The sequence below is a fragment of the Oncorhynchus mykiss genome, chromosome 12, assembly GCF_013265735.2.
Source record: "Oncorhynchus mykiss isolate Arlee chromosome 12, USDA_OmykA_1.1, whole genome shotgun sequence".
Lineage (NCBI taxonomy): Eukaryota > Metazoa > Chordata > Actinopteri > Salmoniformes > Salmonidae > Oncorhynchus > Oncorhynchus mykiss.
The window spans coordinates 60,818,978-60,839,391 of NC_048576.1; the positions used below are offsets into that span (position 1 = coordinate 60,818,978).

At 43.7% G+C, this 20,414-nt stretch overlaps 1 protein-coding gene across 3 annotated transcripts; it reads left to right on the forward strand.

The window, feature by feature from the left end:
• Positions 1–8,466: 8,466 nt before the first annotated feature.
• Positions 8,467–13,123, forward strand: LOC110538924 (paired box protein Pax-6-like). Of its 3 annotated transcripts, none has more exons than XM_036937968.1 (8): positions 8,467–8,690; positions 10,132–10,260; positions 10,764–10,931; positions 11,092–11,174; positions 11,389–11,545; positions 11,654–11,724; positions 11,944–12,085; positions 12,225–13,123. In XM_036937968.1, the coding sequence occupies exons 3-8, from the start codon at positions 10,796–10,798 to the stop codon at positions 12,290–12,292; spliced, it is 657 nt and encodes a 218-aa protein (XP_036793863.1). In that variant the 5' UTR covers positions 8,467–8,690; positions 10,132–10,260; positions 10,764–10,795; the 3' UTR covers positions 12,293–13,123. The 3 variants fall into 3 exon arrangements, with proteins under 3 accessions (XP_036793863.1, XP_036793862.1, XP_036793861.1); XM_036937967.1 differs by having other exon boundaries at positions 8,484–8,690; positions 10,135–10,283; XM_036937966.1 differs by having other exon boundaries at positions 8,487–8,690; positions 10,132–10,283.
• The last annotated feature ends 7,291 nt before the right edge of the window (positions 13,124–20,414 follow it).

The following is a 20,414-nucleotide window of genomic DNA, read 5'->3' on the forward strand; positions in this document are numbered from 1 at the left end:
AAACCAATAGAAACGAGGAAATGGGATTAACGGAGCCCGAGACTGATTTCGATTGGCTTTGAAGCGCCACGTTGACATGCGAACGCGCAAACCTCCATACCGGAGCGCGCATGAAGAGATTTTTACGAAAGTTTTCATCAGCAATGTAAAGGGACACCTGAGGTGTATAAACATACGGCAAGGAATGGCAGGCAGCATTGTTTGGTAAAACCCAATGCAATTGACATGCATCTTGCCCACTCATATGAAACCAGGGAGGATGGAAAACCACACCACTGTAGCCTTTACCACTGTAAAGTCCGAAAATGATATACATACTAATATCGGGAACGACAGACAAACGTGATATTTATTATAAAGGAATTTATTCAGCATTGGGGGGAAATTATTTTCACATAAATAAATAACGTATGCTTATGTTGTTCTGGAAACCTAACGCTTGGGGGCAGAGTGGGATACCTTTTGAAACGAACAATCTAGAAACCACAGCAGATCTTTTTTTCTTCAAAATCCCCCTTTTTTCGTTTCCCGACTTCCTTCCTACCACATACCTCCCGCCAGAGCCACCTTAGCCTATTTCCACTCAGTATAATTTTCAGGGCAGTTACATCAGTTTAACTTTTAATGCCTCGATAAAATAATTAATTCATTCCTACTTTATTATATGAGAAGGAAGTATTTTGTTTAGGTTTAGCATCATTTATTTTCAATGTTTGGTCATACGAACGGAGTTTGATATGATTAGAATTGGCTATTATTCATTAATTCATTCATTTTATGTAGCCAATTTCTCCATATTGTCATTGGAATTGTTGTTATTTACTTAATTGTGTTATTCAGGCCTACTTCATTTGGTTATTAAAGGTGAATAGCTTTTTTTCTATTTTGATGTTAAGGCTATAAAACAGTCATAAATAATTCATTGTGCCAAATTGTGACGTAAATGTGCGTACTATGTACTGGTGCATCAAAATACAGTGGGACAGTTTTACAGGCTTTTCCAATGGATGAAAGAGATCCAGGCTACTGTCCAAACACTTAACGACACCTTATCCCCTCTGCCCTCAAATTAAGTGGACACTTCTGATGACATTTCATCACGTCTGACGAGTATACACTTGCAGGGCAAGGGAGGAAGGAAGGAATTATTGTTAAATGGACTACCATTGGCCGGAAATTCGTCACTCGTTCATCCCGAGATGATTGTGTTTTCAGCCACTGGTAGTTTGTGGGTGTTTTATATGGCTACAGTCAATTATGAGTGCATGTCTATATTAAATATATAATTAATAATATATACCAATTGTATGATAGCTAGCAAATGAATTAGCTAACTACCATTAGCCTGCCTAGCTGGAACTTCTGAAGAAGGAAAATGTTTTATTTCTACAATTTCCAAAAGATAACCAAACAAAAACATATTTTTCTTTACGTAGCAGCAAAATTTCACACTTATTTGCATTCCTTTTTACTTACACTTGTATCTTGACTTCTCCATTGATGTTGTTTTTAAGTTTTCGCTGACTTTTCTTAGCGAATGCGCAATCGTCGCAAATTGAATTATGGGGAGTTTCTAAAAACTAGGGCTGAGGGGCTTACGTTGCAAACTTCCCTTGCTTGGCTAATCATTTGGACCACCCTCCAAGATGGCGTTGGGGATTCCCCCAAGGGCATAAGGCGAGGGTAAGTGGATGAGGGTGTGTTTTTGAAGTCTTTGGACCGCAACCCCAGTCTACATTTAGGACCCCCTGTAGGTTAGGCAGGGCTCTGGTACTTGTAGTACTATGCCCTGTAAATATTTTCTTGTTGTACTGTTATTAGTAATGTTAAGATGGCGCCGGAGAACAAGGCTGATATTTTAATTATTCCTAACCAATCATGTTTTTTAGTTTGTTTCTTTGCGTTGTTTGTAACTTATTTTGTACATAATGTTGCTAATACGGTCTCTTATGACCGAAAATAACTTCTGGGCATCAGAAGTGCGATTACTCACCACGGACTGGCAGAATCCTTTTTTTCCTTTAATGAGTCCGAAAAGCCCGACATTAATGATATACTGCTCTCCCGGGAACAGGCCCAGATCCCGTCATTTGTACGAAGAGACGGCACAGAAAAAGGGGCCTTAGAATTGGTAGGCAATCGAATAAATCCTTCCTTTCATTCTGCTAGCAAACATGCAATCTTTGGAAAATAAAATTGACGACCTATGCGGAAGATTAAACTATTCCTCTGACACCGCCAGGACCTCTATACCAGGCGGTGTCAGAGGAAGGCCCTAAAAATTGTCAAAGACTCCAGCCACCCTAGTCATAGACTGTTCTCTCTGCTACCGCACAGCAAGCAATACCGGAGCACCAAGTCTAGGTCATAGAGGCTTCTTAACAGCTTCTACCCCCAAGCCATAAGACTCCTGAACATCTAATCAAATGGCCACCCAGACTATTTGCATTGCTCCCCCCCCCCCCCCCCCCCCCACACCGCTGCTACTCTGTTGTTTTCGTCTATGCATAGTCACTTTAATAACTCTACCTACATGTACATAATACATCAACTAACCGGTGCCCCCGTACATTGACTCTGTACCGGTACCGCCGTGTATAGTCTCGCTATTGTTATTTTACTGCTGCTCTTTAATAACGTGTTACTTTTTACTTTCTTATTCATTTTTTAAAAACTGCATTGTTGGTTAGGGGCTCGTAAGTAAGTATTTCACTGTAATGTGTGAATACCTGTTGTATTCAGCGCATGTGACTAATAAAATAAGATTTTGATTCGATTGGATTATTACTGAGTGAATTCAGTAAAAGTGGGACTCTTTTTGCATTTACGCCTCCTGTAACCTCTTCAGAGATCTATCTAACATATTAGCCCAATACATGATACATTTCTGAAATCCTCAGATGTTTCCTAATCACACACAATTGAATTGAATTGTCATTGGGGTACAATTGGGACTATAATAATGGTGTCCTAGTTATTTTAGTCTGCTGTCCCAGTCTACCAAATGAAAATATGCTTTTGACTCACTGTACACAAATGGGTGTGTCATCCCTCCTGTCAATATGATATCAACACAGTTTTTTCTGTGATTAGGAAACTTCTTGAGGATTTCAGAAATGTATCGTGTTGAGCTAATATTTTGGATAGATGTCAAAAGAGGTTATAGCAGACGGAAATACAAAAAGTGTCGCACTTATTCCGAATTGATCCTACTTAATTGTGTTATTTAGGCCTACTTCATTGTATTATTTGCGCAATTGTGTAATTTACTTCATTTGTCCTTCCTTGAGATTTTCTCATAAACCCATAGAAATAGAAAGACCTTCTCACAACATTCTGGGAATGGAACCGATTCGCTATCTTAGTTAACAGGAATCCATTAGTTCTCAGTGTTGGACTCCTCAGTCAGGACAATGGTTGACAGCAGGTGTTGCTGTTATTGGATAGTTTTACACAGGATGTTGCTGAACGACACAGTTGAGACTTTCTCATCCCCTCCTCTAACCATACCTTTTTATTATGTCCTCTCTCTCTCTCTTTCCCTCTAATTCAAACTAGTTCTCTCGGTTTCTTTCTCCTTTCTCTTGCTATCTCCCTATCTCACACATACCCTGTCTGCCTCTTTTTCCTCCGCTCGGTTTCATTCTCTCTTCTGTCTTTCCCTTTCTGTCTCTCTCTCCCTCTCTTTCTCTTTTGGTCTCCTCTCTCGCTCCTCTCTTCCCTCGCCTAAGGCAGTGTGTCTAGTTCCATGGAGCAATTGAAGGTGACAGGGGCAGTGAGAGAGGAGGGGAGAGGGAGGGATGGAGGGAGGACGTGCCACAGTGCCTGGGGGCACACAACAGCAAAGAGATGGAGAGAGGAGGAAGAGAGAGAGAGGAAAGAAGGAAAGACAAAAGCAAGGAAGAGGAGGGGAAGAGTGAATTGAGTGGGGGAAATTGACATAAAGTGAGAGAGATGGATATAGAAATGAATATTTCATAATCAATGTAGCCCCTCCCCTTTTATGGAAATTCACAGAGTTAATAGAGTCACGAAAGGGAAAAGGACACACACACACAGACACACAACCGCACGCACACGTAAGCTCGTGTGTTTTGTTTTAAGGACTTGATATTAATTTGTCCCGGCATGGTTGCTATGGTGACCTCCATCCCCCTCCCCCCAGCAGTGAAAAAGAGAGAGAGGGAGAGAGAGCGAGAGAGGGTGACAGGGATGAACTAACAAGAGACTGAAAAAATGTGCCCTAAAGCTGCACGCATATTCAAGTAACACACAAACACACACGCATACACATATACAGTACACACACTCAGGGCCGGCTCTAGCCTTTTGGGCCCCCCCAACTCACGGGCAAAAGTGATTAACAAAATCAACGGTGGCCCCCTGGAGGTCAGGGCCCCTGGGCAAGTGCCCTGTGTGACTAGTCGGTATTTGGCCATGATTCCTACAAGTTTAGATACTTTTGTCTTGCCAGTTATGTGGACACCCATTCAAATTAGTGGATTTGGCAATTTCAGCCACACCTGTTGCTGACAGGTGTATAAAATCGAGCACACCGCCATGCAATCTCCATAGACAAACATTGGCAGTAGAATGGCCTTACTGAAGAGCTCAGTGACTTTCAACATGACACCCTCTTAGGATGACACCTAACCAACAAGTCAGTTCGTCAAATTTCTGCCCTGCTAGAGCTGCCCCAGTTAACTGTAAGTGTTGTTATTGTGGAAACGTCTAGGCGCAACAAAAACTCAGCTGCGAAGTGGTAGACAGATTGTGCTTCCAGCTTTGTTGCAATAGTTTGAGGAAGGCCCTTTCCTGTTTCTGCATGACAATTCCCTGTGCACAAAGCAAGGTCCATACAGAAATGGTTTGTCGAGATCGATATGGAAGAACTTGACTGGCCTGCAGAGCCCTGACCTCAACCCCATCAAACATCTTTTGGAAGAATTGGAATGACTGTGAGGCAGGCCTAATCGCCCAACATCAGTGCCCAACCTCACCAATGCTCTTGTGGCTGAATGGAATCAAGTCCTTGAGGAATGCTACAACATCTAGTGGAAAGTCTTCCCAGAGTAACATTGGCTGTTATAGCAGCAAAGGAGGGACCAACTCCATATTAATGCCCATGATTTTGAAATTAAATGTTCAACGGGCAGGTGTCCACATACATTGGGTCATGTAGTGTATATACTGAACAAAAATATAAACATAACATGCAACAATTTCTAAGATTTTACTGAGTTACAGTTCATATAAGTAAATCGGTCAATTGATCCCGCTGGTGAAGAAGCCGGATGTGGAGGTCCTAGGCTGGCGTGGTTACACGTCGTTTGCGGTTGCGAGGTCGGTTGTGAGTACGGCCAAATTCTATAAAACGATGTTGGAGGCGGCCAGCATCCCGGAGTCACCTCTTCACTGTTGACTTTGAGACTGGTGTTTTGTGGGTACTATTTAATGAAGCTGCCAGTTGAGGACTTGTGAGGCGTCTGTTTCTCAAACTACGTAGACACTCTAATGTACTTGTCCTCTTGCTCAGTTGTGCATCCCACTCCTCCCACTCCTCTTTCTATTCTGGTTAAAGCCAGTTTGCGCTGCACACAGTGTTGTATGAGATCTTCAGTTTCTTGGCAATTTCTCACATGGAATGGCCTTCCTTTCTCAGAACAAGAATAGACTAACGAGTTTCAGAAGAAAGTCATTTGTTTCATGCCATTTTGAGCCTGTAATTGAACCCACAAATGCTAATTCTCCAGATACTCAACTCGTCTAAAGAAGGGCAGTTTTATTGCTTCTTTAATCAGAACAATAGTTTTCAGTTGTGCTACCATAATTGCAAAAGGGTTTTCTAATGATCAATTAGCCTTTTAAAAGTACAAACTTGGATTAGCTAACACAACATGCCATTGGAACACAGGAGTGATGGTTGCTGATAATGGGCCTCTGTCCGCCTATGTAGATATTCCATAAAAAATCTGCCATTTCCAACTACAGTAGTCATTTACAACATTAACAATGTATACACTGTATTTCTTATCAATTTGTTGTTATTTTAAATGGAGAAAAAATATACGCTACTTTCGAAAACAAGGACATTTCTAAGTGACCACAAACTTTTTTATATATATATTTAGGGGAGTTGGGGGCCCCCTATTGGCTTGGGGCCCTAAGTGATTGCTTATGCAGTTTATGCCTGGAGCCTGCCCTGCACACACTTGTGCATACAGGCAGACACACAAGATACAGTGTACATGTATGCCCATAAACCCACTCATACAAAGACAGGATGCATAGAAACATCTAAAACACATTTATAGAGATATCTTATATTCTTGCTTCATTGTTTCTGGGGAAAAAAATCCCTTCTTTTTTATGTCATCTATCTCTTACCTCAGATGATTCTCTGTAGCCAGCGACAGAGAGAGAATGACAGAGAGAGAGGAAGTTTAGACGGGAGGGAGGGAAGGAAAGAAGGGAGGGAGCGAGAGAGAGAGAGAGCGCAGAGTTTTGTCAACCGGAAATAAAACATGTTGGCACCCTCCTTCTCCTCCACCTCCCCCCTCCTCCCATCTCTCTCTCCCTGTCTCTCGCTCTCTCTTCCTCATGCCCTCCCTGTCCCCCTTTCTTCTTCTTCTTCTGATCTTATAGTCATACTTAAGTCTTCTTGTTTATTCTCTAGTCTTTATAATAATAACATGAGCTTCCTCGTTCCATTCTCTCTCTGTGTTCTTGAAGTAGTGGTGCACTTCTGTTAAGGTTTGAGTCAGTTGTATTTCAATTCAATCAATTCGGGTGATTAGAACATTTTAATTCAAGACGTGAAAACTCATCCTCATTGAAAGTAAATTTAGGCACTTCCTGAATTAAAATGCAATTGACATTAACGTTGTGTGTTACGAAAATCATCCAATCCAGTCTACCTCCCAAAAAGTATCTGTTTGTAGTGTAGTTTTTAGAATATCAGGCAAAGGTGTTGTATTATGACTGTAAAACATAGTGAGCTCTCTAATTGTATTCAATTAACCTTTATTTAACTAAGCAAGTCAGTTAAGAACTTAAGAACAAATTCTTATTTACAAATGACGGCCAAAACCTAACCCGGACGACGCTGGACCAATTGTATGCCGCCCTATGGGACTCCCAATCACGGACGGTTGTGATACAGCCTGGAATCGAACCAGGGTCTGTAGTGATGCCTCTAGCACTGAGATGCAGTGCCTTAGACTGCTGTGCCACTCAGGAGCCCAAAACATCAGCAGACACCAAATAAGACTAAAGATAGATAACTGGGATTTGAGTAATAGAGTTCTCCTCAATAAATTGCCACTATATTATATTACAGATATATTACCCCACAGGACTCAACATTAGTTTGCTCAAACTGTAGATGCATTCTCTCTTCTCATTTTTGTAGTGTCAAGGACTCTCTAGTTCTCTGGGCTAATCCAATGAAATATGCAAATGTGGTGTCACGAGTGACAAAGTGCAGTCAGAGAGAAACCAAGCCAAACATTCCGTAGCACGCGTATTTGGCAGCTTGTACTGTGTAGAGTGTGTGTATGTGGGGAGGGGCCTCACGTCGTAGTCTGTAAGGATAGCGACTGACCAAGTTGGTGCGTGACGGTGTCACTGGTGTGTGAGGGTGTCACTGGTGTGTGTGTGTGTGTGTAAAAAAACAAGTACTGTGTATGGAAGTGTATACCTCAAAGTGTTTGTACTATGGCTATAACTGTGTGTTCCTAGAATGCAACCCTTTGTTTCATATTTGCAAATGTAAATGTATGCAGTTTCTCCAGCCAGAACTGGGCCAGTGGTCTCTCTCCCCCTGTCCTCTGTATCCGAAAGGTCAGAGTTTCTCTCTACAGTCCAAACCCGTTGGAACACTATAAGGCCAAACACATTTCAGTTTTAAAGCTTTACCTACGGTGTTCTTATGAATGGCTTTATACGCCTGTATTAAATAGGTTGTTATTCATAGACCGTTTATATATCATTTGTTATATATTTATTAACAAGTACATACCGGTGCATGTCTAACAACATTCAGTACAAGGACATGTAACCTCATAGATCATGAGTAATATGGCTTTTACATAAAATGGGTACACTATGGATTAATGTTTGGAAGCCGCCCTTCAAATAAAGTGTCAATAGGCCTTGTTTTGAAATTGATATAGGTGATCGTCATCCTCCCTTCATCCTTCACCCTCCCTTCACGTTTCTTTCATTCTCTCCATACCTTTACCAGCCCTCCCTCCATCTTCCCCTCGTCTCTCTCTCTCTCGCGCTCTCTCTCCATCACCCCTTTTCCTGGCATTAAGTCCAGACCTGACACTGACACTGAGTCTGTGTGTCATCCTTCTCTTCCTCCCTCCCTCCTCCTTCTCTCTCCCTCTCTATCCATCGCTCCGAGGACCAGAGTGCCTGCAGACTTGTTTCTCTCTCCCTGGCCCACTCCCCCCTCCCTCGCCTCCTCTCTTTCGCTCTGTCTAACTCTCTCCATCTCTACTCTGGCTCGCCTCCCTGCTCTCTCTTTCTCTTTGCACACACAGTCAACAAAAGCGAGGTCAGAGGAGAGGGATGAGGGTATAACGAAAGAGAGGAAGAGGAGGAAGAGCGAAACCTTGGAAGCAGTGGAAAGACTAGAGAAACATCAAGTTTGGAAAACCATTGGCATCCTCTCTCTTGAGGAGGTGAGTGTCCTTTCACTAAACTTGTCAACCAACATCAATGTTGGGGGAAAGAGAGACAGACACAGACAGAGACCAAATAAGAGAACAAGGCAAATTTGAACGAAACAAATAGGAACTATTTATGGCAGACAGTGAGAGGTATAGCAAAAGTACCAACTGGACTAAAGAGAGGGTGGATCCACACGGAACCGCACAGAATCAAGACAACTTGACCTTTGACTCGAGGTAGAGATACAGAAAGGCACTGTGAGGCAAACAGGTAGAGATACACCCCGCTAGCAAGGTCCATGAATATATGGCCAGAGAACTAGCTCTCACTCACTGATGCCTCAGGGTTTCTCCACTTCTTCTGTAATGTATAACCTTTCCCCACTTTTACTTGGTATGTTTTCCAGCTAAAGGTCTGCTAATAACGATTTATGAAATCTGCCTGTCCGGTGTCTTATGCTTATAACCGGTATGACTCTATGCTGGTTACGATACCTGGTTGTAGTCATAGTTGGGAGTCAGTGCACAGCATACTCACAGATTTTGAATAAAAGGACAAGGCAGGATTTATTTATGCTATTCCAGTCTCAATCATGATCACTGATTAACGGATCCATGAATCAACTGTAAACTGTGGAGTGAGGTGTATAGTGTTAGAGCATATCTTGCCCCACAAACAAGATAATGTGTGTCCAGTGTTGTGAGTTGTTAGTCTCTTCCATCCTTGCTGTATTAGGGCCTATTGTTGCGTGTTATTCCGAAGTCCATTGACTGTTTAGTTGCTCTATTTCTCTATCATCATGTGTCATTCGAGTGTAGTTACAGTGTTGTGAGTATTTCTGCCCCATTTCTCTGTATGCCAGTATCACTGTCATACGTAGTCAGTGTGTATTTTTGTATGTACTTTTGTCCCCCCCTTTCAGTGCACCATATTAATGTGAAGTTAGCTTTAAGGTTAGAGTAATGTGGTGTTGTGAGTGTGCTCCCCCCTTCTCCGTGTATTACAGGTGTAGCTAGTGTTGTGTGTAATTCTGCTCCCCTGTATCACTAGTACAGCTTTAGTGTTGTGCATACGTATTTCCGCTCCCCTTCTGTCTGTTTGTGTATAATAATGTGTGTAATGTTACTTCTACATTGTGACTGTGTATCATTAGTGTAGTTTGTATCTGGGGTTGTGTTCTGCCTGTGTGGTTAATGGTAGCTGACAGTGTTACTCTCTCCTCCCATGCGTGTGTGTATAGTCAGTGTCAGAGTGGAGGGGATGTAGCTCCTAATTACTGAGTGTGTTTGTAATGAACTCCCGTGTGTCGCCGTGGTAGGCTAATGCACAAGCTTGTGTCTGTCTGTCTGTCTGTCTGTCTGTCTGTCTGTCTGTCTGTCTGTCTGTCTCTCCAAACCCGATCACTTATTTCCTTTACCTTTCTCTCCTCTTCCTCCCCCCTCTGTCTTCCAGTAGTTCTGATCTGTGTTCTTATTGGAGGAGAGAAGTAAGAGGTCAGAGGTGAAGGGGAAGTGTTATGTGTGAGAAACTCAGCATGCTGAATCTACAGAACACCTCCAGCTGGACTGGGCCAAACAACTGGTACCATCAACCAACACAGCACGGTACAGATAGGAAACAGAGGTGGTGTGTGTGTGTGTGTGTGTGTGTGTGTGTGTGTGTGTGTGTGTGTGTGTGTGTGTGACTCGTGGAGTCAGCTTAGGGTGAGCTGGAGAATCTTCCACATGACTGAGCAGAAACAGTGTGCCAACAGCTACAAAACACACACACACACACACACACACACACACACACACACACACACACACACACACACACACACACACACACACACACACACACACACACACACACACACACACACACACACACACACACACACACACACACACACTCAGTGACAGAGTGCACAAACACAAAACAGTGAAATGCATACGTACATGTGGAGATATGGAGGATGCATAAACGCTTGTTACACTCAGGCAGACAGTAACTGGTGGACACACAAACACACACATTTCACCAAGAAAAGAGCTTCAATTATCCTTCTGTTCTAGAACAATCTCTCTCCCCCTTTCCATTAGATGGCTGTGTGGTGGATGATGTGAGCGTGCGGATGGTGGGAGGAGGAGAAGGAGTGCAAAGAGAGAGGGATGAGGTAGAGGACGCCCAGCATCACCTCCAGCTGAAGAGAAAGCTCCAGAGGAATCGCACCAGTTTCACCCAGGAGCAAATTGATGCGCTGGAGAAAGGTCTAACCCCAGCCCCAGGCTTCAGTTGAGGCCTGTGGAGATTAAATTAAATTACAGTAATAAACATTAAGGAAAAGCTTAGTTTAATGCCATGGGCATGTGTGTGTGTGTTAATGTGAACCATTGTGGGCTTCTTGACAAATTTTTCTCCACATCACAGAGTTTGAACGGACACATTACCCAGATGTCTTTGCCAGAGAGAGATTGGCAGCTAAAATCGACCTTCCAGAGGCTCGCATTCAGGTAACCAACCGTTCACTCTGTCTGTCTGTTTAAACCTCTTCTCTTTATTCTTATCCTTTACTCCCCTTAGTGGTCAGATTAGAGTATGGCTGCTACCAAAGTAGTACCTGAGCTGTTCTCAAACCAGTCCTCTGGGACCACCAGTTTTCACATATTTGTTATATTCCAACACAAACACACCTGAATGGTTACAGGTTGGTTGATTGATTGACAGGTGTGGTTTTCCAATCGGCGAGCTAAATGGAGGAGGGAGGAGAAGTTACGCAATCAGAAGCGGTCAGGGGGCGGGACTTCCTGTTCTCAGGCACATGCCCCCCTCAGCACCTCCTTCAACACAGGTGTCTATCACTCTCACCATGGTAACAGCTCAGGTAAGAAACCATTTTTTTCCCAATATGTTTGTAGGTGTACAAGTGTGTGTGTGTGTATTTTTGTATATAATATTATTTTAAAACATATTTCTGTGTTTCTTGATGAAGCCTCGATGCACAGTCGCAGTGACAACTCTCTCTCAAGCTACGGCTCTCTCTCAGTCTTCTCCAATATGCAGGTAAATTCAACAAATGTTTATTTTTTATTGTGCTATGAACTCCGTGGCGTCCATTGACTATTAGTCCTTCATTTTGAACCAAAACTTTTACTGAATCTTTGTTCTGTCTCATCAATCTTATCACTGGTTAACAATCTTCTCTCTTTTCTCTTCCTGCCTGTCCTGTTACTGTCCCTCTCTCCTCTTCTCTTTGCTCTCTCTCTCTCTCTCTCTCTCCAGTCGTTGCCCCCCCAGTCCACTCCCTCTTACCCCTGCATGCTCCCTCCCTCCCCCTCTCCTCCCCCCCTGCCCCGGAAGTTTGACTCCCTCTCTTACCCCTCTCCTCACCTACCTCCCCCTCACTCTGCCAGCTCCAACACAGGTGAGTCTCTGCAGCATGTGTGCATGTGTGTCTGTGAAGATCTAGTATTTAGTTTAGGTACCACTTTGCTAACTCATCCTTCTTCGCTTTGTCTTTCTCTCTTTGTCTCTCTCTCTGTCTGTCTTTGTCTCTCTCCCAGGATATCTCTCTCCTGGTGTGTCGGGTAGTGAGCAGGACTTAGGTCAGTACTGGACCAGACTCCAGTGAGAATAACACAGTTACGGCATGACACTAGACCACCACCAGACCTGCCAGTATCTGAAGATCCACCTATTCTCTGTGACAGACTAAGATACCCAAACACCCAATCCGTTACAATCCAAAGCGATTACAATCAGTCGTTCTAATAATGACAAAACGACCAAAAAAAGTATCAATGACCTACCACAGCCAATAACAATCATGGATGGCCTTGGAACCACCAATGACAATCTAGTATGGGCCTGAAGCAGCCACTGACAATCAAGTATTGCTACTGGACTATTAATTACAATTAAGCTTGATCTCAGCGCACCAGGCAATCAAATGATGAACTGAAACTGGATCCCAGCAGATTCACTCACTCCTTCACTCACTCACTCATTCCTTTTGATGTTTGTTCAGATCAAACAAGACAATCAAGCGTTGAAATGAAATCACCAATCATAGTCAAGCATGGATTTCATTTAACCAATGACAGTCGAGCAGGGATTAATGCAACCAATGACCTAGGAGAGTATAAGACAATCAAAAACAAATACTAGTGAATAAGGACGTTACTGTGATGCCATATTTTTGTCCTCTCTCCATTCCTTTCTGTCAATCTGACTTTTGCAATCTTACCCCTTTTAAAATCCCTTCCCTCATCTGTACATTTAGCACTGTGTGTGTGCGTGCGTGCGTGCGTGCGTGTGTGTACGTGCAGACATGAGTGAGTGTTTGTATGTGTGTAGCTGCATTTTGTGTATGTGTGTGTCTTTAAACTGCTAATCATTTTAGTGTACTCCCTTTTTGTGAAACTGTTTGAACTAAGAATAAAATTCTAAATGTGAAACTAAACAATGCCTGTTATTTAACCGTCATTTATCATTAATAAGAGGCCTAGCTTGATTCATGTAAGAGTTGGAATGTGCATTGCTTATATTTTGAAATAAGTGAATTTACACCACATATACTGTACAAACAGGGAAATAATGTCTGGAAAGGGGGGAATCCTGAGGTGGCTTTCTTTCTGAACACAAAAAGACTTTGGCTAATTTAAATGTGAGAATATTTACCAAATCGTCAGTAACATATTGATCTATGTAAGTGAACCACCCCTCAGAATCGTCTGGTGGCGCTTGTCTATTATATGGCCTTCAGAGCTTTTGTTTATTTCTCACTCTGTCACTGAGCAGGAGCATTTCCTGCCTATGTGACTGTGGATTTCCTGTTTTTGTTACTCACATCACCACACCCACTGTAAATAATGCCCTGACTGACTGACAAACCAATTCTCACGGGGACATGAAACGCACTCGTACAAACTTGCAAATGCGCACACGCGCACGCACACACACACACACACACACACACACACACACACACACACACACACACACACACACACACACACACACACACACGTATGCCGTATACAGTTCTTGTAATCTTGATAATCACAATCAACACAAACACTCAGTTACAGCCTGCCCATATAAGGTCCTATATGCTAACACAATTATTTATGTGTTTCCGTGGCAATGTTTAAATGAGTGTAATTAGGAGCAGAGTTAACGAGGTGTGGAGATTCCGAGAGGATGTTGCACGCAAGACACTCTTAACCCCTGCTCAAACAATCACATCACCACTATCCCCTATGGACTGACTCTACCTCCTAACCCACCCAACCCATCAACTCAACTTCTATAAGAGAGCACTTATCTACTGTCTGTCTTTGAACATGGCCCTCCCTCTATCACTTCATCTTTCCCATCCCGCTTTCTACTCCCTTCTTCTTGGTCTTGCCCACTCAACACCTCTCTCTCTCTCTCTCCAGCTAAACTTGACCTCACTTCAAACCACTTTCAACTTTGAACATACACTCTTGGACTTCACAAGGGTCACAGTATGTGTATGTATTCACTCTCTTGTGACATTTCCAGTGGACAGGAAGAGTTTCCTTGGTGTAAAAGAGCACTGCTGCTTACCAGGTTTTAGAGCGAGTTCAGTCAAAGTAATCAAAGAAGCATACATCATCTACCCTTTTACTGTATGATGGTAACAAACACAATCCACCAAGAGTTGTATTTCATGGGTGAATTTTCAACATTGACATCTATCTCTCTTTTCACCCCCTCCTTCCTCCTCTCACTCATTATCTCTCTCGCTCTCACTCTCTCATTATCCCCCCCAGCTTCCTGTCACAGAGGAAGTGCCTCACCCTGCTGGCTGGCTCCCCATTGGTTCTCAGATGAACAGTGATTTGGGGGGAGATAGGGAGGGAAGGACAGGGGGATAGATAGAGGGAGCGGGAGACGTAGAGAGGGAGAAGGGTACGAGACAGGGCATTGGGCAGGCAGGAAGATGAGCACCAGAATAAATTAAAGGAGCGAAAGAGAGAGAGGACTACTTAATGTGTTCAACATGACGGCAAGGAAATGGCTTTGAAGGCGTAAGCGGTAAGAAGAGCGCTACAAGAAGCAAGTCAGGAAACTGTCCATGCAGAGACTTTAGAAAACAGAAAGAGAGGGAGAGAGAGAGTTAGTGAAAAAGAGATGGGCTGGCAGGAGAGAGACCTCCATAATGTGTTTGTTAATTCTAATGTATCAATGCTGTGGCATTTATTTTTATGTTCTGCTCAGTATTCTTTTGAATGTACCTTGTTTATGTGCTTTTGTTTGTAACTCATATAATCCGCAGGTGGTCAGATGTGTTTCTATAATTTCAGATGGAGCATGGTCTTATCAGCAGTGTTTTCACTCTTCCTTCAATCATGTCTGTCATGCAGTACACTTTTTTTATTCTCTCTCTCTCTCTCTCTCTCTCTCGTCCCTTCAACTATCCTCTCTCCTTTCCTCCTCTCTCTCTGTACATTGTCTGTGTTCAACCATTCTCTCGCCTTTCCTCTCTTTTTCGTGCTTTTCTTTCTCTCTCCCTCTCACTCTCTCAGTACAGTCTCTCCCAATCCTTGTACCAGTGTCTGATTTTAAGCTGACGCTGGGCATGGTTTGGGGGGGGCCGTGCTGAGGATTCTGCAACAAGTTGTGCGTGTGTGTTTGGGTGTTGAGGGGTCTTTTTGTGCATTAGACCGCTGTGCCACTCGGGAGACGCAATAAATTGCTTTTTGTGGTAACCTTTAGAATTTGTTAAATATTCATCTGACCTCACAATGATTCCATGCCATTGTTGTTAGATACAAGTCATGTATTTATTGATGCAGTACACAGCCTGTACAGGTTACTAATAAATAGTATGATACATAATGAAAATCTGTGCAGTTTGTAGATGTTTTTTTAATGACTTTTTCATACTTTATATCCTAAGATTGAACTAAATCCAATAAAAAGTTTAAAAATGTGGATTGATCTTTGAATGCAATGTAAAGAGCTGAGAAACACTCTTTTCACGCCACTTAGATACAGCTATGACTAGAAGTGACCTTTTCCTAGCAGATTAGGAGAATTTATGCATCATATTAGGATAATTAACATAGCAGGTTTGGAGAATTAGATTAAGGTTAGGAAAAGGAGTAGGGTTAGGTTTAGCGAAAATCACTTTTGGCCTTAGCTCTATTGAAGTGCTGTGAAAAAAGTGTGTAGCTTAGGGGTTCCCAAACTCTTATGGGCCATGACCCCATTTTGATATAGAAAAATTCTTAGGGCCCCAGAGCACTGACGGTGATATCAAGACAACTGGGAACTCTGAAAAATTTGAGGTCAAATCATGACGCCAGTGAACATCAGGTCAGAAAGTCAGAGCTCTAGAAAGAGGCCAGAGTTCCCGAGTTGGAATGACCGTTCAAAATGATTTTTCCCAGTCGGAGATTGTTTTTTCCCCGAGATTCCAGTTGTCTTGAACACACTGAAGTCAGAGATTTCCGAGTTCCCAGTTCTTTTGTATGCGGCATTATTGCTCAGAGGGAGACGGCAGGGTATTCCCTTTGAGACAGGAACACAAACTCCTCCACAGTGACCCGTGAAATCATTCGGTCACATGACAGCTCAATCAGTTGAATGACTTCACTTACCCGCATGTCAACTGAGCCAAATGGAGGTGAGCAGTGAGTGATCACTCGTGTGGGACACTTATAATGCTGTTTTCTGTTAGAAACATGCACAGCCGAGGGAAAGGGGCATGGTTAGCTTTTGAAAGACTCCAATAAGAATTATTTCCTCTGAATCGGTCGCTTGGTTTTTGTATTTCCGCTGCATGCTTGCAAGTACCGTATGTCGTTTACATAGGAAAGATTTTATTTTCATTACCCAGAAAGTCAACCAGTTTTTTTTTGCATCCATTGTGAAAGGCAACAGTTCCTCTCTCAATGCGAAAAATCTTTCCAACACTCACCCTCGATAACCTCCAAGCCTCATTGTGAAATTGTTTTTCAAACAGGCGTGCGTGCAGTTGATGTGGTTTGATGTAGCTAACAATCGAAGTTGCCTGCTGCAGTATATCTCCCTGAAGTTCTGTGCGCAGCTCTTTTGCCACCAGCTGTGTATTATACAATGCCTCCATATGGCAGAAGGAGACACATTCATAAGTAGAGCGCAGAGAGGCCTGCCCCTGTTCCCTGATAGATGAAGCCCCATCTATGCCAAAGCCCACATTTCCATCCCGTGGAATATGGTTTTCGTCAATATAGCCACGCAGCACACATCAACTGTGCCGTTTCATACTCGGGAATCGTGAGACAGAACAATATGTCCTCATGAATAACATCCCCCGACATGTACAGTAAACAAAAGTCAATGCATGGGCATAAACTGGGGAGTTTGAGTCCTTCCATCAGAGTTTCCTCTTGATTGCTAGTAATAGCATAAATGATTTGTTCAACAGTTTTCTCTGACAAAGGTATTGATGTGAGTTTCTGTGCCTCTGCCTCCCCACACATTGTTTTCACCACATCAATTGCAGCCGGTAATATCAGAGTCTCTGCAATAGTGTGTGGTTTCATAGCGTAGCGGGCCTAGTCATTCACCGTGGGAATGACTGAAGTGCAACGGTAAATGCGGCCTTCTCCCACGATCTAAGGGCTCTCTCTGGTTGAATTGTATCTTTTAGATTTGAATAATTATCATTTAGATTTTTAAGCTTAAACACATCACAATGATTTTGGAAATTCTCCTGCAACCCCATTTTTATATCAGGCGACCCCACGCAGTGTCGCGACCCCTTGTTTGGGAACCGCTGGTGTAGCTGTATCGAAGTGACATGAAAAGAGCTTCCACTCTTTTTTTTTATTTTTCTGAGAGCAGACATCTTTTATGTCCAAGCCGTTGTTTTATGTCCAAGCCGCTGTTGAGCAAAGGGAGCTGAAGAGATGGTGATGGATGCTCCGCAGACTGTGGAGATTCAGAATGTTGTTCAACAGCTGATATGCTGATTGTGAAGAAGGTGGATTTTATGGTGTTTATTGCACATGCGGTTAATTATACTGCACAAACTAACAAAAAGTCAAAGAAACTGGACATAATAGCATCTGCCGAAACATTGCAAATAATACTGTCCGAAGATGCTCTTCCTTCTCAGGCCCCAGAGCCGGTAGTGATTGGTGTTGGCAGTTGAATCTGAATAAAGGAGTACATTGAGTTTTGTTTAGTTAATTTAGTTTAGTTTTATTTTGTTCATTATTTGGGCTGATATACAGCCAAAACAGCAGGTGGCGGAATGCACTTATATCTTTTGTTTGCGAACCGCAGTAATGTCAAAGAAGACCCCGTACAATAGGTGGTGGCAATACACCAATAGGTGTAGTCTGCCATAAAACTTTAAAGAAGAAGAAAAAGAAGAGAGCGGACATGCGCAGATGTTACGTTTGGTAGAAGCGGTAATGATGCTTGAACCTCATGGCGGTGGAAATAAGAATGAATGGACGTTGGTCCAGAAGAATGGAAAAGTAGCAAAATTGGGAAATAATTGGGAAATAATGTGTAGTTCTGATAATACACCATTGTATCTTGTAGGAGCAATTTTTTTGTGGAAAAAAAATGATATACCCGTCACGAGATGGATTGGTAGATAAGTGGGTGGTGGGGCTGGTGTTATCATGTTATCATCATCATATACTGTCTGCCTATCTATGTGAGAGACACCAACTCTGTCTCGACCTTTAAGTCTTTATTGTAGAGTCATCTCTTCAGTTGGTCATATGACTGAGTGTAGTCTGGCCCAGGGGTGTGAAGGTGAACGGAAAGGCACTGGAGCAACGAACCGCCCTTGCTGTCTCTGCCTGGCCGGTTCCCCTCTCTCCACCGGGATTCTCTGCCTCTAACCCTATTACGGGTTCTGAGTCACTGGCTTACTGGTGCTCTTCCATCCCGCCCCTAGGAGGGGTGCGTCACTTGAGTGGGTTGAGTCACTGACGTGATCTTCCTGTCCAGGTTCGTGCCGTGGGGGGGATCTTTGTGGGTTATACTCAGCCTTGTCTCAGGGTAGTAAGTTGGTGATTTGTAGATATCCCTTTAGTGGTGTGGGGGTTGTGTTTTGGCAAAGTGGGTGGGGTTATATCCTGCTTGGTTGGCCCTGTAGTCAGACGGGGCCACAGTGTCTCCTGACCCTTCCTGTCTCAGCCGCCAGTATTTATGCTGCAATAGTTTGTGTCGGGGCGCTAGGGTCAGTCTTATGTCTGGAGTATTTCTCCTGTCTTATCCGGTGTCCTGTGGGAATTTAAGTATGCTCCATCTAATTCTGTCTCTCTCCCTCTCCCTCCCCTCCCGGAGGACCTGAGCCCTGGGACCATGCCTCAGGACTACCTGGCCTGATGACTTGCTGTCCCCAGTCCACTTGGTCATGCTGCTGCTCCAGTTTCAACTGTTCTGCCTGCGTCTATGGAACCCTGACCTGTTCACCGGACGTGCTGCCATGTCCCGCACCTGCTGTCTCTAACTCTGATTGATCGGCTATGAAAAGCCAACTGACATTTACTCCTGAGGTGCTGACCTGTTGCACCCTCTACATCCACTTATTATTATTTGACCCTGTTGGTCATCTATGAGCGTTTGAACATCTTGGCCACGTACTGCTATAATCTCAACCCCGGAACAGCCAGAAGAGGACTGGCCACCCCTCAGAGCCTGGTTCCTCTAGGTTTCTTCCTAGGTTCCTGCCTTTCTAGGGAGTTTATCCTAGCCACCGTGCTTCATTGCTTGCTGTTTGGGGTTTTAGGCTGCGTTTCTGTATAGCACTTTGTGACATCGGCTGATGTAAAAAGGGCTTATAAATACATTTGATTGATTGATTGATCATATGCGCCTGCAGCGAGTTAGCTAATCAGACAGGTAGCTGGGGATGGGCTATCATTTCCTTTAAAAGCGCTGTCTTTTGTGTTGTTCGGTGCTGGGAGTTGATCAGAGAATGTCTCTCCATGGGAATCGAGTCCCAATGCAAGTGTCCATTTCGTGCGCCTCCCGAGTGGCGCAGCGGTCTAAGGCACTACATCGCTACAGATTTGGGTTCAATCTCAGGCTGTGTCACAACTGGCCGTGACCGGGAGTCCCATAGGGCGGCACACAATTAGCCCAGCGTCATCCAGGTTAGGAGAGGGTTTGGCTGGGGTGGTGACTCCTTGCCTCCTTACTAGTGACTCCTTGTGGCGGGCCGGGCACCTGCAGGCTGAATTTGGTCATCAGTTGAACAGTGTTTTCTCCGGCACATTTGTGTAGCTGGCTTCCGGGTTAAGAAGGCGGGTGTTAAGAGGCTGTGACTCGACCTTCGCCTCTCCCGAGCCCGTTGGGGAGTTGCAGCGATGAGATGAGATCATATTTGGATCCCAATTGGATATCATGAAATAGGGGAGAAAAAGGAGGTAAAGATTGGGTGTTTGCACTGGACCAGTGTCTGTGGGACAAGAAGTCTTACCAGCTAATTCGAGTGAGGAAGTGGGAGGCTGTGCTGACCACGAACTGAGACTGGAGCTGATTGGTGATCCGAGAGCAGAGGACCGAGAGAGGCATTGGTAAAACGCAAATCTAGGAGATTTAGCTCTGCTAAGTAAGGGACGTGTTTCTTCCTGCGATCCTCTTACACTACTTTCTCTCTCTGGGCTGTTTCGCCACGCCACTGAAAACCACTATCGTTGGCAGGTTTCTCTGCCGTCTGTCTCCCTCTCGTTCAGCACCGGAGGCGGGGCCATCGGAGAAGTCGCCGAGCA

Bases quoted from the DNA above. Each gene is read 5' to 3' on its own strand.
- LOC110538924 (XM_036937967.1), top strand. From the start codon at position 10,196: ATGTGTGAGAAACTCAGCATGCTGAATCTACAGAACACCTCCAGCTGG. The intron at 11,725-11,943 runs GTAAATTCAACA...CTCTCTCTCCAG, and splicing joins CAGTCTTCTCCAATATGCAG to TCGTTGCCCCCCCAGTCCAC. The intron at 12,086-12,224 runs GTGAGTCTCTGC...TCTCTCTCCCAG, and splicing joins CTCTGCCAGCTCCAACACAG to GATATCTCTCTCCTGGTGTG.